Source organism: Xiphophorus couchianus, chromosome 9 (assembly GCF_001444195.1).
Source record: "Xiphophorus couchianus chromosome 9, X_couchianus-1.0, whole genome shotgun sequence".
Taxonomy (NCBI): Eukaryota; Metazoa; Chordata; class Actinopteri; order Cyprinodontiformes; family Poeciliidae; genus Xiphophorus; species Xiphophorus couchianus.
In genome coordinates this window covers 11,151,281-11,169,914 of record NC_040236.1, presented here as the reverse complement: position 1 = coordinate 11,169,914, position 18,634 = coordinate 11,151,281, and the positions used below count along the sequence as shown (strand labels likewise).

The 18,634-nt window shown below is 38.5% G+C and overlaps 1 protein-coding gene across 6 annotated transcripts in view; it reads left to right on the top strand.

Annotated features, from left to right (window-relative positions):
• The window catches only part of ttll7 (tubulin tyrosine ligase-like family, member 7), an 87,749-nt gene that overhangs the window by 13,936 nt on the left and 55,179 nt on the right, over positions 1-18,634 (top strand). For all 6 annotated transcript variants that reach the window (XM_028028399.1, XM_028028400.1, XM_028028397.1 and 3 more), the window contains exons 5-9: positions 2,247-2,314; positions 2,641-2,799; positions 8,087-8,303; positions 9,775-9,939; positions 12,849-13,007. In XM_028028399.1, the coding sequence (XP_027884200.1) occupies positions 2,247-2,314; positions 2,641-2,799; positions 8,087-8,303; positions 9,775-9,939; positions 12,849-13,007 (768 nt within the window). The remainder of the gene's footprint in view (positions 1-2,246; positions 2,315-2,640; positions 2,800-8,086; positions 8,304-9,774; positions 9,940-12,848; positions 13,008-18,634) is intronic.

The window sequence follows — 18,634 nt, the reverse complement described above, 5'->3', positions numbered from 1 at the left end:
ACTGCCAGTGCAATTAGATTTTCTGAAATGTCATTAAACTATGTGATGTTTGTTTTAAATTCATGGGAAAAAAGGTTTAATCAACAATCAAGTAAGTTGGACGAAATGGTAAAATACCATATTGTTTTTGGTGAGGTAATTTATAATGCCTTTCTAAATTATTCAAACCCCCTGAACTTTGTCACATTTTCTAACTTTGCAGCCAAAAACCTTAGTGTATTTTACTTTGATTTTAAGTAATAGATCAAAGGAAAGTACTCTGTAAAATGGAAGGAAAATGATACACAATTCTAAAATAGATGTATGTCTGGACTTTGGGCCAGTCTAACAATTTTTAGCTTTTGAAGTATGTTTAGGATTTCAATCCTGTTATAAGGTGAACCTTCTCCCCACGCTCAAGTATTTTGTAGGCCTTTATCAGTTTGTTTAAGTATTTCCCGACATTTAGATCCATCCATCTTCCCATTAATTCTGACCAGCTTCTCTGACCTGTTGAGAAAAGCCTTCACAAAACATCTGCATTTATAAAGATTACATTACACAGATAGACTTTTTGTACTAGTTGGGTGACCTCCAAAAGTAATTTGTTGCAGTGGATTTTATTCTGAGGTATTTAATTGAAAGGGAATACACACATAAGTACACCCAGATTTTATTTGTAAAACAATTTAGAAACTATTTCAGTTCACAGTTGCACTGATCCAGACCACAATGCTGTGTACTGGTCAATCACATAAACTCCAAATGAAATTCACAAAAAAATGTGTTTGAAGTTGTATGAATACACTTGCAAGGTACTATATATTGTGACAAGAGGTGGAGCTCTGCACTTATGAAGATGCTTTTATCACATCGAAAGAGTGGTAAATGGTAGATATATTCAACAATATTCAACAAACCATAGAGATTCATTAAGAAAAGTTTGACCAAAACATAAAACATAAAATATATCATACATATTTATCTACAAAGTGGAAGCTCCTAGATGCTACTCCTAAGGCACTATTGTAGCTAGAGTAGGAAATAGCCAGTATGAAAAAATCATGAAGATAGTGAGAGGCTACAGCAGAGGCCATACAGAGATGGAGAGATTGACAGGTAGACTGACAGCCTGTGCACAACAGGGGCTGCCCGGGCAGCTTTCAGATGTCACTAGTGATGCTGATAAGACGGGCCTTAACAACAACGGTTGCTCTCGGTTTTCTTGCCGGTCTGAGAGTTATTTTACCTCTGTTTGACCCCTGCATGTTGTTCAGTGAACTTGGCTGCCCTCCTGTAGCTGTGAGCATTAGCTATCTGTCTTTCCAAGCGCTTATTTGATTAGACTGGCCACTAATGATCGATTAAATCACAAGCTAGTCAGGAAGAGGATGCTTTGTTAAAATAGGGGCACCAAGAGTTCAGGAAAGAAGATGGAATATTGTGAATGCTATTGATGCTTAGTATGTTGCAATGTTGCTAATGTTTCACATTGAACAGATGCTTTGCCTTTTTTTTCCGTCTGCATCTTCATGGAACTGTGGCTTTCATGAGATAAAATCTCAGAAGAAAAGTAAAATTCCCTCAACAATCGGTTTTGATTTGCGCTTACACGCCATGTAGTCTTGCGGCACCGGCATAATTGTGCAGTCTCTTCCGAATCTCTAATTATGTCTGTCTCATTTGGATAATAATCACGCATTCCTTATACACTTTGTATTCTCGTTTTTTTGTCTTTTTTTTTACCTCTTCTCCCCTCCCATTGTAAAATTGTCCTCGTTTTCAGTTTTGGTGATGTACTTTGAGAGTTTGCTGTCAAATTTTCAGTTCATACGAGCCTAATTACCACCCCTGTTCAGGCTCATTTGGTCAAAGAATACAGAAAACTCTGAGTTTTTTTTTTGCTTTACATCCACCCCCCTTTCGGCACATTCAAAGCAATTCATTCAACTGTCACTGCAGGAGCTTGCGATGCAGAACCAATTACCTTGGCCCCTCTGAGTTGAGATTGATTGTTTTTTTTCTCGCCTCTTCCCTCCCCAACCTTTAAAGTATTAAAAAAAAACATGGTAAACTAAATAAGGGTTGGGAAAGGTCTTAGCGTCACCTTTTTGTTTTGAGTCTGTAATTGGGCATAAATGTCAGAACATTGTAAGCTCACTTCAGGTTGCTGCCTTTAATGTGCTCATTTTTATGAAGGGGTGGGGGTGGAATTGAGTGGCTTAATGGCCCTAACAACATTATTATGTCTGCCTGTCCCTCTGCAGAGAATTAACCATTTCCCTGGCATGGGCGAAATCTGCCGGAAAGACTGCCTCGCAAGAAACATGTCCAAGTGAGTTTTTCTTTTTTTTTTTTGTCCCTCTTTAATACGCGCTTGTGATTGCTTTGGATCAGTTACAGAGAAGCAACGCAAGCATTCAAAAGCCTGCTGGTATTATAAGAAGTTACAGCTGGATACTTGTAGCACTTCACAATTCAAAGCAAATGGTCAGGTCTGCTTTGAAAGCACAACATTCATCTTTTAATTTGACAAAAAAAGGAAAATCCTAATAAGTGCCAGACTCAACTGCCAGATTATTTTAATATGATAAATTATTGCTTCTTAGAGGAAAGTACACTTCTTAGAGGAAAGTTTCACTAGCTCTTTTATTCTTGCAGAATGATCAGGTGCCAGCCTCAGGAGTACAACTTCACACCCAGAACCTGGATCTTCCCTGCTGAGTATACACAGTTCCAGAACTATGTCAAAGAGCTGCGCAAGAAACGCAAGCTGAAGACCTTTATTCTCAAACCTGCCAATGGAGCCATGGGTCATGGGTATGTCAGTGGCTATTGCAAGTGTTCCTGAGTAATCTATGCGCATTGACTCCAAGACTGACAGAGAGGGCAAGGGTAAAAGTGGAGAAGGGAAAGGAAAAGGGAGGAGGGAGTAAATTAGCAGCAGAGCAAATAGAGGACAAGCACAACAAAAACAAAGCAATAAGGGGTTTGTGACCCTGGCATGGGTGTCTATGGAAATGGAGGATGGCTGGTAACAGATTGAGTATTAGAGCTGAGAGGGTGTGGCGAATCTCATTGTGGGGCTTCATTGTCCTCGATGGTCACCCCTGCCATAAATCAGCGGTTATCACTGCCAGTGGGGGCCACACACAAATGCTCGTGGTCTCTGGCAGTTACTGTAGTTGCTTCCCCTCAAGGTCTCTGCATGTGATTATTGGATTCCTTTATGAGGCTCCATCAGCAGAGGCCAGTCAGACTAGAAAATGGACAAAGATGGCTGCTGCAGGGGAACACATACTCTCAATAGCATCTCTTTATCAAAAGATGAGCTAAATGTCGTTCCTGAATGTATATTTCATGCTTTCACTCCCATGGGGTAAGAAGCAAGCTCAAATTGTGACGTCAAAGTTTTATTCTGGAGTTTGGCATTCTGGGAGAGAAAATCTGGAAGTATTTATTCATTTTTTCTCAGAATAGGTTAACTAGTTAATGTAACAAGCTCCTCCTGTGCACAGTTTTGATCAGGAGTGTGAAATAATTGAATGACTTGCAAGACAGTGTTAAATAATGGCCATTTTTGGATTGATGGTCTCTGAACTTTTCCACATTTTGTGTTGTTACAACCCTAAACTTCAACGGTAGCATATAATTAACTAATATTTTGGCTGCAAATTCTGTATTCGAATGAGACTTTGACATGACTACTCTAACACATGAATATGCTTTGGTGGAGGTTTGTGGAGTGTCCTATTTCAGCTATCCTTCCACTTAGCAACTATGCACTACTTGTGTTGGTTTATCACATAAAACACAAAAGGAATACATTAAAGTTTGCGGTTGTAATGAAGATAAAATGTGATATAGAAGGAGTTTGAATTTGCAAGGCACTGTATATTGAAAATAATGATGAATTCGCTTGAAAATCACTCACTCCTTCATATGTCCTGGAAAGTGAACCGGTTACATCATCTCACCACAAGCATTGCCAATAAAATCTCAACATTATAAGGCTCAGTAAGCGTTTGATCTGTTCTTTAAGTGATGGGGACTTTGATATTGATCACAAAGCTCCCTCAATTTAAAAAGAATTAGAGGAGCCGGATGAGATCCAACTATCTGGGATTTTGTAGGTGTTCCACTGACTGGGGAGAAATGAGCAGAGTCTAAACATCCATAGGTAAGTCAGGAAGTTTGCCAGAGAAAGGAGTAATAGGACATTTCTATGTTCACAGCACTGGGCGTTTTTTACTACTTACCCAGAGTGGCTTTTTAATCTAAAAAACGTTAATGGTATAAAGAGCTTAAAGTCTCTTTTTGATCAATTTTTGCATAAATTCTAGTTTATTTATTCTTTAGGAAACCAATTATTCAACACTTAATAAAAAAGATGTGAAGACTGCAGACAAAGAAGCCAAAATATAGAAGAGCAGATTTAATATTTAGGTTTTGTAAATAATTTGGTTTCAGGAGATCAATTTTAAACTAAAAGAGAATGAATTTTACCTTAAGTATGAACCCTTTTAAAAATAAGTTTTAGTTTTTAGCTCTCTCGAGAATCCCAGAATGGCCTTAAATTGTGAAAAATGTATTAATCATTCTTTTTCACATTTTGTTCTTTGAAAATGTGATTGCTGAGACGAGTGTGCATGAAGAAATATCTTGGATTGACTTCATCACTGGCACCAATAGGTGGGGATATTGAAGTACAAATAGCTCTGTGTGCCTCACCTCTCCCTCTAGTTCTCTTTGAATTTGTCCTTTCTAGTATAATGTGGGCATTACTTATAACTCCATGCTTGCACTAAGCCCTTATTTATTAAAGAATAAAGGCTGAATTATTGCAATACATTAAGAATATGAAATATGATGAGCTTCGCTCGACCACTCAGTGGCAGGCAGCTGGCAAAATTAGATTTTTCTCTCTTTTTTTTTTCCCTGTGGTGTGACGCGGCAGGAAATTAAGTTATATCTACCCCCTGTAATTTATTTTTCTGTCGACCAACTAAATGAAGTTATTGTTTATGTCTGAAGCCTAGCTTGTTATAAGGGGAAACAAAATAAAAGTGCGTGCAGAGCTTAAAAAGGCAAGCTCCCCTCTAGTGTCAAATTAAATAGGCAGGGGGAGAGTGGGCTGTGATTATCTGACACCCCAGCTCATCAATCATGCCGTCTTCTCCTCAGCTACTTCAGCTCCACTAACTAACGCTGTTAACCCTGTCCTCATCAGTCAGCCAGCTGTCAGCCAGCTAAGAGGGCCCCTCATATTGACGGTCAGGCCCATAACAACTTCCCCTCTGCTCTCTTTTATTCAAGTACTGTGATAAGCGGGTCAGTGAAGTGGTCATTTATAGCGGAGCAGTTTCTTAGTTGGCAGGAGTAAGAACTGAACATGTACATGAAAGTACATCTGCAAGCATGAAACGGTTCTTCCAACTCAGTTGATGAGGGCAAAATGAAAAGTTTTTTTTATTTTACTTCAGATGTTGGTTTTCATTCTGTTCTGTTGAAACTTCTAAATACAATCTAAACTTTTGCTTTCAGCTTCATAAATAAACTGAGTGGATAAATTAGTGAATAAATTATGATATTTAATGTTGGATACACTGATTAGAGTTTTGTGACAAATGTCTAATGTCAGTATTTTTGAGTTTCAACCTGCTAATGCTGTTTTTCTGTATTTCTATTTTTCTTTAAAAGTTATAATCGACAACACTGAGCAATTTTTCTAGCCTTTCTGCCGTGAGTGTGGGGAATTACTAATTACGGTTGTGAATGGGACTCACATTCTTGCAACCTGTCTTGAACTCGCAACTAGGGCGAGCCAAACACTTCCTGTTTATCAACTTTTAATATTTTACTTTTATGTTACCAGAGGTGTGGTACTGCTCTGCCACCCAGCAGCTGGGACACTATGGAGAGAATGTTACCTTAACTTTGAGATTCCCGGAAGGTTGCCACCATTTTTTTTTTAAAATCCAACAGGTTTCATGACAGACAAATAGAAAGCTCTACAGATAGAACATAATAACTTTGCTGTCACGCATTCAGGCTTTGTGGTATTTGAAAGTATCGTGCTATCCCTCATACTGTTGTGACATTCACAAACAAACCATATCAATTGTTGGGTTGGGAACACGAATGATGGGGACAGAATCAGAGTGTTTCAGGGTTTTTTTCTGAGTATTAGACAAGCAGACATAGCTTTTTCATTTGCTGCTCTATGGAGTAAGACATGGAACAGGCAAAAGATGCAGTGTGGACATCTGAGTTGTCTACATGATTTCATAGCATGTAGAAGTCTAGGGGGCATTTGAACCTAAAACATTTCTCTGCATTAAAAACAGTAAAGCAAAGTTTAATATTTACCTTCACCACAAATTATTCTAAATTCTACCTTGTGGCTGACTTCTTGAAAATATATAAATAAAAGATGATGGTCTTTTGAACAGCTCTTTGAAAGGAAGGTATCCACAAAAATCAAGCTGTCTTCCAGGAGCAGTAAATCCAGTCTCTTGTCTTGCTCAGCTTGAATGAACTGTAATAGGTTGTTGTTGTCAATACCAACCATGACTTTTCTAATTCGTCATCTGACTTTTAGACACATTGCTGATACTAAGAATGCTAACTTTGAGTTTCCTTCCTTCAGTAACAACTTCTTTACTGACAAATTTTGTTGTTGGCGCAATCTGGTAGCACGAAGGTATGTTTTGTTCACTGATCAGAACAAGATTGGATTTCTGAGTTTCTGACAGGCCACTCTAAAAATTCAGAGTTTGGGGTCCCAAGCAGATTTCCCAGTGCATTTCCACAACATAGGCTGCACATTTTCATAATACTTCATGTTCTGTCTGTAAAACCAGAGTCATGTTGCTGCCACTATATTTCTGCTCCATAGTCTATAATTCAGGTCCACACATCTTGGACTAGTCTTAGGTTTTTGTGTGCCATGTTACTTCATGCATGTGTACAATGGAGCCGACCTGGCTCCTCATGCAAGCAATTTAGATTAAATCAGCCCTACCTATGAGTGATGGGTGATATAGGTCAGCTGCATTGCTTGTACATAGTGGAAGATTGTTCAGAAAATGACCTCACACCCTCTCGTTGCACAAAAAACAGTCTACTCACCGACACTAAAAGAAAAGCTGCACAGCCACATGGATGTCCACAAAATAACACAACTCATTCTTTATTCCAACTAGAAATGGCCTGCATATTATAAGTCTTGAGTGCCAGTGACATGAGGCCAAAGCAAATGAATCAGAGTCGAGCTTGAAACGGAGTAGTGTCGGCTCCTATTAACCTGTGCTCAGGTTAAAGACCCAGCCAGAGCAGCTGACGTACTTGCTGTTCAGAAAGAGAGGAATTTGTCTTTGAAGAAAAATCACAATGTTCTCCAGATGCTTATGAGAATGGCTAAAATCACCCATCATTCTTGCTGTAGCTCCTTTGTGTACATTTGATAGATCAGCAGTGAAGAAATATACTACAAACAATTTTGGCATGTCAATTTCTTCAAAGAAACAAATAGTTTCCTGCTTCAAGTACACTTGAGGCTTACTTTTTGTTCTTATTTACATTTCTTTACAAAGACTCGGTGACTGCGGGGTTTCACATGGACACAAGATCACACTCTTTCTCCTTAAGGCTTATGGTCTTTATTGTGAGTTTTAGAATCATTCATTGTATGGTATGGACATATTTTAATATCCTCTCCCCATGATCACACGTGCCGTGTGTATAATTTATGGTTATTATCCATTAACTGAACAGAAGACGCAGCAGGCCAAAGTTAATCTTGGGACATAAAGACAGGAGAGTACCATGAGAATGGGCAGAGGGAGCAAGTCAGAAATATTTCCCTCAACGCTTTCAGACGGCTTTCAGATGAAATATTGTAATGAAACACCTAAAATCAGTATCTTGTTTGCCCCAATTTTCTGACTTCAGTACGAATAGAAGACAGTGCCAGTGTCATCAGTCTTGTTCATAGTCTCCACTATGCTTCCATCTATCATTTTTTTAATTATCTTCACCATGCCATCTTTTATTATGCCACCATAATTTGCCCCCCCAAGGATTAATAAAGCCTCTCTCGATCCAGGATCTCGCTTATCCGTAGCTGTGAGAAGCTGCCATCCCACGAGCACTTTATTGTTCAGGAGTACCTGGACAAGCCCTTCCTGATGGAGGGCTACAAATTTGACCTGCGCATCTACATCCTGGTTACTTCCTGTGACCCGCTTCGCATTTTCCTGTACAATGACGGTCTGGTTCGCATGGGCACCGAGAAGTACCACTCGCCCAACGAGGCCAACCTGGTGAGTCACAGATTAGAATGTCTCTGCTGCAGCCTTTATCTGTGTGGCAGTTTTCCAAGCTGTTGATATAGTACACAGATGTAGAAATAAATACACCCACACAGACATGTAGCTTTTAACTAATAACAGCTCAGTAATCCCTCTTTAAGTACCAGAATTGATGTCTACATCAGAGCTATAACAGTGATTGAATATTGAAATTACATTCAGTTGCACTCACTGCTCTGTAACGCAATAGTAGAAAACATAATCTAAAAATAACCACCCATAAACACTCCGTGAAGTATAGATGCAGATAATTTAAGGTTAAAGTGGAGATTTTGCCCTACACAAGCACAGAGTATGCAGACAGACTGTACACAGACAGCTGAGCAAAATTGTCCACATACCAGATGTTTGCTGTGATATCAAACCAGTCATATTTGCCTGGAGGTTCTGCACCTGCTGAAGCACAGACTGTTGCAGACAAACACTCACATGCACACAGATTTTTCTCGAGAAAGACACATGCTTGTTTTAAGAACATACTCACACTTGCATAGACATCATGAGCTTGTATTGTCTTAATGTATGACACATGATGGAGTGAGCAACGTCATGGAGATGGACGCTGAATTCCTCAGAGAGCGGTCTCTAGAGAGCCATCCAGGGCTGTGGCGGCCTGCAGGCATGGGGTTATGTCTTTGTAGAATAAGGACAAGGATGTGTTGTCTCTGAGTTTGACTGATGGTGTTTAAAGACAGGGGTACAACAATGGTTATACGTGAATAGCTGTTGTCATCCAATTCAAAGATGCACAGCCTATGACAAAATATAGATTGCTCTGAATGCTTGTAATTTTGGCCACCTGGGAATACAATAAAAGTAGTTTGCTGTGATGTTTATTTTTCACACTATTATTAGACTTCCATATCTTTAGTATATGGTGTTAATTAATTTGTATGTTGGTAGGTGCTTTGATCTGATAAATGGCTTCCTTTTAAACTTGTGGCTAGATCAAGAAGACATCCGATACGCCAACCTACGTTTATGATATTTATGATACATAAAATGTTTCACAAATTTTCTGAAGTTTGAAGGTATTTGCAAAATTTAGACAGAAGTTTCTTGTTCAAATTTTTAAAAATGTGAAAAAGTTGAGAGATCCATACTTTGGCAAATCAGTGTAGGTTTTGTTTTTGAGACATAAATGCATATTGAATGAGAGAAGGAGAGAAGAAATAAAAAGTTTAACTTGTTCAAGTGTCATTTTCTTAGATTCAGACACAAAATACACCTCATCTGACCTAGCCACAGTCAATAGATATAGGAATAGAGACATAGGCTGAAAATCTTGTTTTGCAATTTATATCATTCCAATGTGGTTCACAAGATTCAGAAATGAGCGTGGTTCCTGTCTCTCTAAGCTTTCTGCCCTGCCATAAATGATTTGACTTCTTTTATTTGCTTTGGTGCCTTTTTGTTTCCACAGACCCAGCTTTACATGCATCTGACAAACTACTCTGTGAACAAACACAATGAGAACTTTGAGCGATATGAGGCAGTAGACAGAGGCAGCAAGAGGTCCATCAGCTGGTTCATCGAGTTCCTCAGCATCAACAACTATGACGTGTCAAAGTTCTGGGAAGACATCTCAGTAAGTGTGTCATCCCCACAGACAGTTACAAACACATCTGGTTCTATGTATCCAAACTGTCTTAGATGTTTACTTTCACTAAGGAAAATGAAAATTTGTTAAGCAATCAAAAACACTCCATAAATGCAAACATCCTCATATTTAAACTCTTGCTGTACCTTGATATATACACACAGATTGTAACAACACACAGGTGGGATAACTAAGGTTTGATTTGATTTGCTATGACACTGATTCAGAAGGGTTGTTTTATTCTCGCCAGAACTCAGAGGAAACATCATTCTTGTAGAGTGAGCTTTTCCTGTGTAGCTCAGCTCACACCTCAACTTTGCTTACTTTCTTTCTTCATTGTCTGTTTGGCAAATTCTTGAGTTTTTCTCTTCTTAAGCTCCATCTGTCATGTGTTTATTGTTTGTTTTTCAATTTGTCTCTTACTTATTTATTTTAAACCAACTCTTGAGGGTTCTGTTCATGTTTTTTAGTTCCTTTTTTACTTTGACTCTTTGTCCACAGTTGTGTGGGTTGTGTTGTCCCTCAGTGCTTGTTCTTGCCACTCTGCTTGTCATGCCATGCTTGTATTGGAAATGAAATCCTTTTGGCTGATGCTCTCTTCTCAGGGTATACTTTCTTTTTTCTTCAGCTCTTCTCCTTCTATTTATTGGCTTTTCACTTTCCTCGTGTTTACATTTTTGTGTTTGAGTTCTGGCTTAATGTTATGATTTTTATTCTTATCTCTTAACAATCTTGCCATTGTGTATTTTTGTACTTTCTCGTGATGCACACATTTCTTTCATTTCTATTCTCTTCCCTATAATCTTAGCAATTTTTCGTCTAGTAAAATCAGAGTAGGCTGATGAGACTCTTGGTTCCAGTGTTGAAATGAGAAATATGTGGTTTTCTTGTTGACATATTGTCTGTGGGTGTCAAACACATTATGCATAGTTTTTTATGTGAACTATTGACTTATCTTTAGATGTTGATGAGTTAATGTAGGGCAGGTAAGCAGAGGTGCAGCCATTTGTAGCTGATCTAAACTTGTGGACAGGGCCTGACTACTAAGGGACTGCTAATAGTTTTTTAGATTCTACACTCACTAAAAATACCAGTTTCAATCATTTCCAACTTTTGTTATCGATTACGGCCATGTTGTTTAAGAAGTGTATTTATGTATATTCTCAGCAGGGACACATAAAAAAAACTTGTGTATTAGTTAATAAAAGAATGCTGTTATCTTGGAAATGATGAGAGAGATGCTCTGAGAAATTGACTGGTGAGTCGATCAGTTTTGAGGTCAGCAGGACCCGGAAACTGAGCAGCCCTTTTATTGATTAGTGATTGCACCATATTTTATCACTACCAGGTCATGTTAAGTAGTTAGATATGGATGGTGATGCTGAGTATAGAAGACTCAAACCTAGTCAGTGTCATTTAGATGTTTAAAATTGTAAACAGCAGAAGCTCAAGTATGTAAAAAAGAAATACGATTTTTTTTTGTAACAGCAAAGACCACAAGAAAGCAAAAGTTTCAGCAACGCTGTTTTTGTGTCTTCTTAAGCAGTCTGTAAAGAACAAATTGAACTGGCAGGTCAAAACTTTGGATAAAATATTTTGGAAATCAGACACTGAATTCAAAGACTTAATGTTTTTTTTAACTTCTTGTTTTATGACTAAATAATTTGAATTTCCAATTCTGTTCTGCAAATTCATACTATAAACACTCTGCTCTTGGTGTGTTTGTTCTTTTTTTTATAAGGTAGAAAAATTAGGCATACAAATTATGCCTGGTCTGCAGTTTAAACATATTTTAAGACCAATCAAAACTTTTTAAAATAAAATTTGTTCATGGTTTGCACAAAATATAAGGCAAAACTGTTTAAATAAAAACCCATAACAGCAAGGTCACAGGGTTTATAATACAAGTCAGGAATTCATATTTTGACAGATAAAAACATAAAGACAATCTTGCAAAAAGCAAGACTGGAAAAACAAATTTGAATTGGCATGGAAAATTCATATAACTACTATGAACAGGTATACATGGACACACAGTAAATTAGTGGCAAACTGGTGCCACAGGATAAGGCAAGGGGTGATGTGGGCAAGGACAAAGAAAAGACAAACACACAGAGCTGGTGCTTCGGACCTGGGGTACAGACATGTTAGGGGGAGCAGGTTATGGTGCTGAGTAGCCTGTGGGTAGACAGGAGATGGCTTGACATATAGGTGGAGGTGCATGAGGAACATACAGATTGAAAAAGGATCAGGAGGGTGCAGCCTTATCAGGCTAGGGCCAGACCACCTTACCCCCCTCTCTCCTGCACCCAGCAGTCAGACTGGACCGGGCAAAACTGCATGCCAACAGCACTGCATGGCGCTTGCCTGGTAAAGAGAAGCTTTGTGCAAAGTGTTTATGTGTGTGTCAGACTGAGCATGCTTGCCACAGTGGTGTAGGCCAGTAGGTAGCAGCCAGCAAACATTCGGGCAAACACAGATGCACGCAGGTTGGACGCCACTAGAAACACAGATGGACCAGCACCAACAGTGGGGAATCTCTGTGTTTGAAGGGAATTCAAAAACAATCTGTGCCAGTAATACTGTCTGATTATCAGCTGGTAATAAACAAGCAGTGAAGAAGAAAAATCTGACAATAAATAGCATTTTCTGTAGTGATTGTCTCTTCAGTGGAAACTGCATGTTTGACTCCAGCTATTGTTTTTTCATTTAGACTTTACTTGTGAATTTGAATCTGTATTTTCTGATGTCAGATAAAAATAAGTGGTCCTTCATTAGTGATTTTTTGAATAATTACTAAATAACTTAAAAAAAATAATTAGATTTTTTTTTTTGTTTGTTTTTTGTTTTGGTCAATTTGGTAACTGTTTTTTTTTTTTGTGTCCACTTTCTTCTAGGAGTTGGTGGTAAAAACACTGATAGTGGCTGAGCCCCATGTGCTGCACGCCTATCGTATGTGTCGCGCCGGGCAACCACCAGGGAGCGACAGTGTCTGCTTTGAGGTCCTGGGCTTTGACATCCTCCTGGACCGCAAACTCAAACCCTGGCTGTTGGAGGTACAAATCTGAATAGATATGCATTTCTTTGTGAGGATAAACAATTTGTTTCTAATCTTCCTCTTTGACTTTCACTTCCAGATGCTCTAAAATGGGCATTTTTTTTAGTTATTTATATGTTTTTGTTATTATTTCAAGTCTTTTAAAATTTCTTTTATGAATGAATTATTTTCCTATTTTCACAATTGAGTTGTTCTCCCTTTTTGCTATTGGAGTGACAGCAGCTCTCCAGCTGAAGTGTAATGGCATGAAAAGGAGTGAACAAACACTGATATTGCGTATACACCATTTCCCCACACCAAACACCCACAGAGTATCGAGTATCTATTTATGATCCTTTAAACAGCCAGGAAATACTGATATAAACATTAAGCAAGGCACATAGGGTATGCATGATTACAAGGATTTATGCATTCAGACATACTCAAGCTCAATAACAAACAGATAACACATATCCAGAGTGTAGAAATATAGGTCAGGGTCTCATGTTCACTACAACAAACCAAGGTTCTCATTTTTTCAACTCCTGCCTCTTAAGTGACACTCATTCCAGATATAGATTTAAGTCCACTCCGGGATTTCTGTCTCACCTTTCTGATGTCAGCCAGTCAGTTAAAGAGTGACCTAAATCCTTTAACCCAAAGTGGCTACACTCACACCCCCCTTCCCACAAATTGGACCGAAAGATAGGAAATGCCGCGTGAATCGTAGTTTTGCTTTTCCTCCTCATTCCAAACAAAAAAAGATTTTTCTTTTTGTCAAGCTGCAAGTTTGCTAGGAAGTGAAATATGTGAGCTGTTTTTTTCAACGATTGGTATTTCTTTTCTTTTTTTATTTTACAAAATGTTAAAATTAGTTTTATGAATTTGCTTTTGAAAGGAAAGGTTGCAATTTGAAATGAAAAGATGTACAAGTGAAACTTAGAAGATTGCACTGTCTTTGACTGCCATGACTTGGGCACATGTGCGTGTTGGTGTGTGTGTGTGTGTGTGACACAGCAAACAGCCGTGAATGCAGTTGTTCCACTCCAGCAGTAATGATCCCCCCTGTGCTACCAGCAGCTCTCTATAACGCTCATCAATTAACATCCCATGTACACACACACACACGCCCACGCACACAACCCTGTTTCTCTTTCACGCAACATTTGCAGCGACAATCATTTATTTCTAAAATTCAGCTGATTAGTGGGGACATTTTGAAAGCATAGAGACGCTGTCTGCAGTATTTGCTCTATGTACTGTCGAGCCTGAAAATAGCTTTATTACTACTTTTTAACATGTTAGTGTGTGTAGTCCTGCAGGAGTGCAAAATGCAGGAAGCCCCAAAGGCTCGATGTCACAACTAGTGTCCTATGGCAAGCCCCCAGGCCTAAATTACATTTTTCAGGACATTACTTTTGGCACCATTTTGGAGTAAACTAAATCTATTTCACTGAATTTCACCATTTTACACCATTACATATTTCTGAAAAAAAAAACCAAAATTTTTTAGAAATGTTTCAGAAAGTGAAGACCTCAGAGCTTTGTGTTGAGTTTGTGGACTTTCTTTATTGGTGTCACACTGAAACGCCTCGCCGGGGCCTTACCCAGATCGGTGTTCCGACAATGTTCTCCCTTACTCTTCAGGATGTCAAAGACGGTTGTTGAACATGCAAACATGCAGGCAGGAAATGAAAGTTCAACCTGTGTAGACTCAAAGACAGTCAGATACCTGAAAGCTAGATGGTATCATGTATAAGAATCTGTCAGATGATATTAGTTGTGCCCTTGAATTAGCGTTTTTGTCAGCCGCTTTCTGGGTGTGTCGTGGAGGATAAGGGGAGAGAAGTAACATTCCTTCATATTACCAATTATATTTTAATAAATAGCCAACTTTTTGTTATTTTATTTATTTTTTTAAATAATAAGACATATTCTAATTAGTGCCATTATAAATAGGTTTTAAATTGAAAGACAAGTTTGCTGTAGCCTCTTCTCCCTGCAAGCGAAAAAATAGCTCAAAATCACTTACTCCAAGTAAACTCCTAAGGAATACAGAGATAATAGAGAAAACAACCATAGAGCCGCATGCACCTGCTAAATAGCTTGTCACAGGGGTGAGAACATAGAAGACAAGAGCGATGCCTCTCAAACCAAGGGGAGGCATCAAACAGACGCATTGTGCTCAAAGCAAGTATCGAAAGGGGAGAAGAGAAGGGGCAAAAAAAGGAGACACAAGCTTTTGTGTGATCCTTATCTTAATTCAGCAGTCTCAACACGAGTTTTAGCTTCTATTGACATTCAAAACACCAGCGCTACACACGCAGACACACACAAACACACGGACTTGCCCAAATGGCGTAACTCGAGACATTCACTTTCATTAAAACAGGTCCAGACAGCATCTGTGTCTCGTATCGGGAAGGCGTTTCATTGAGCCGTGATGTTCGCTGCGCACACACACACGCACACACACACGCACACATTCACCAGTGTACACAATCTGCTTGAACTGTAGTTTCTTTTGTCAAAACCAGGGTTTTTGCTCCGAGGGTTTCATTGAGTATGTCCTTTGTCTTCAGGAAAAAACAAAGAAAATAAAAGAAAGAAAAAAAAAGCAATAATCAATGCACAGTCTCTCATAAATTCTTAATATGTGTACCGATGCCTTAAAACTTGTGTGAGTGTCAAAGAGGAAAGCACATGACTGGAAATCTAGTACGAGCCTCAAGGATTGCAGTTACACATGGACACAATAAAAATCAGAAGGATATTATCATGAAGTCTTGCACTCCTACAGCCTCTTATCCAGGGTCCAAGTGCTATAAGCGAGCATGACAAATGGTGTTAACTTTGGTGAGTAAAATGGAAAAATATTATCAATAGTTTAAAGGTGGGGGATGGGAGAGGATGAATTAAATAAAAACATAACATGTAACCACTGACCATGGGTCAGTAATATTATTTTTTTGGTTGATAATGTTAACAGCATTTACAAAAAAAGTGTAAACAAAAATTATACAACAGAATATAATTAATTTTACTTAAAACTGTTTGTAGCTTGGTAGTGGTGATTTCATAAATGTGACGAATTGAATTTCTTTAGTTTCCACATCTTCTGTTTTTTATCCCCCAGAAATATTTCAAAATAGCAAAACGTTTTGTTTTTTTTCACAAGCACCATAGAAATATTAATATGTGGTATGAAAAGACCGAAATTACTTATTTGCTAAATGCTTAAAAAATACTTTTGTATAACATATTCTTTGTACTTTCTGAAATTTACATATTATATTTCAACATTATTTGGTAGAATTGCCTTTTGAAATGTCTCACTTGGGTGACACATTTATGTATCCTTCCAAGAGTTTCTCACATTTTTTGTTGGAATTTTGTCCCATTATGTCTAACAGAAATTGTGTAAGTGAGGCAATTTTTTTTAATTGGCAGAATTAAGGGTTTTCTGTCAAACAGGACTCAGAAAAACATTAGCATCCTTTTGTTTTCTATAGGTTAGATTACTGCAACAGAGATTTTATAGGTCTATGTGAAAGAAAAAATCCATCAGGCAGTTGCAGTTCATCCAAAATGCTGCTGCCAGAGTCCTAACCAACACCAGGAAGAAATGGATCACATCACCCCAGTCCTTAGAGTGCCACAGTGGTACCTTGTTTGTTAAAGGATAGATTTGTAAAAAATGCTCTTCATCAGTAAAGCACTGCATTAACTTGGATTGCTTGTGAAGTATGATCCATGTAGACCAGCTTACTCAGTGTTCTTAGGACCAAAACTAAACAAGGAAAAATGGCAAATTTCCACAAAACCTGAGATTTGCAGAAACTGTTGGCTCATTTAAATCAGGCTGAAATTTTCTTGTGTACTTTAGGTTTTGATGGAAGAATTATTATGATATTATGATTTTTGCCTGATCACTGATGTGTGATTTAAGTGTGAGATTGAAGATTAAATTAGCATTTAACCTTTGTTTCTCTTTATGCAGTGCTTAAAAATGCTTAAGGATTTTTGTTATTTCAATATATTTCATTTGATTTAATGTTAAGAATTTTGCATCAACTTTTGTTTGAATGGTCCTGCATAAATAAACTTCCTTGTCTTGCCTGGCAAAGCAATTTATCTTGAAATTGAGATCCGAAAGTAGTTGTAACAATGACCCTATGCTTAGAGTAACTGCTATGTGTCTTTTAATAGTTTATGTAAATGTGTTACTTTTAGCTATATAAGAAAAAGGTATACCTTCAGCCAGCTGACCAGCAATGCGCAGCAACAGCTAGTGGAGGGCCTCAGTTCAAATACAGCCAGAGAAGCTCTGCTTCCTTTTGCAATTTCTCAGCATGGTTTAAAGATCTTTAAAACCAAAGGAGTGATGTAAAGGAAAACGTTAGCATTTCTAATACCTTGGAATGCTTTGATACCAGTAACCAAAACATGATTTGTAACCATGCATGCAACATTAAGTCTCAGCCATTGTTTATATCTGAACCTGAATGCAACAAGGGCCCAATTTATGTTCTCATGAGGTTCCAATGGGTAACAATGATTCCCACTGCTATGATCAGTGGTCTGAAGGCTACCCTCATTATAAGCTTATAAGCTCTGGCTCACTTCTTCTTGCTATTTTTTGTTGTTGTTCATTGTTTCCCCTCATCAACCATAAAACTCCAGCTGCTCAGCTCTAAACAAAAAGGAAGTGTTTGTAATGAGCCTAAAAAAATGAAAATTTGCTCAGTCCCAAGGCAGATTTTTTTTTCTTTTTATTGGTGAGCTCCCAACATCTTAAAAGGCTGGTTGGTCTGCTTGTTAGAGGCGCAACGAGCGTGCAAAAGTGTGCAAGTGTGCAGCATCTGTGAATCTAATTTTAATTTGTGTTCTTGTCACACGTGTTAAGCCTCCATGATAAACATGCATCAAAAGTCTTGCAACTTAGGATGTGTCTGTATTTTTGTGTTAATGTGTCAACAGCCTGCGTTTCTCTCCATGTGTGTCTCTGTGTGTGTGAGGGCAGGGGTAAGGGGGTCTGGTCTTAGTCCGTGTTGGAATAGCCTTCTGCAATGTGTGTATGTGTGTGTGCGTGTCGTTGGCCATCCTCCAGCCCACAACCCATTCGTTTTATCCACTCAAAGAGCCAATGAGGGATTCGGCTTAAAACACACAGACAGAGCAATTCAGGAAGCAAAGGAGTGAGGAGAAAAGGAAGAAATCTATTTCATCCACTTTTATGGTTATTTAGGTGTTATTGTTTGGACTGAGCGACCATCAGACAGCAGCACAAGAGCAGCTTGATTATTGATGACAACTAAACTTGTATCTCTTCCTTCATCTCTTGTGTTCCTACCTCTGGTCCTTCCTCCCTTTTAGTGCGTCTGTTCAAAGTGATTGGCAGCTAATGAGGCGAGCATGGTTAGGGTCAACTGAGGCACAGATTTGTTTGTGTGTCTGAGTTTCTGCGTGTGTGGTTGAGAGAGAGAGAGAGAGACAGAAAGAGAGAGAGACCAGGCATCATGGCAACAGACTACAACAGACCTCTTAGCCTAAGGGCAGCAGTTCTTTGCCCCTTCCTGCAACTTTCTCCTCTCTGTGGTCTGTACCCAATCGTTTCAAGATGAGTTTGGTTTTCCCTGTCCATCC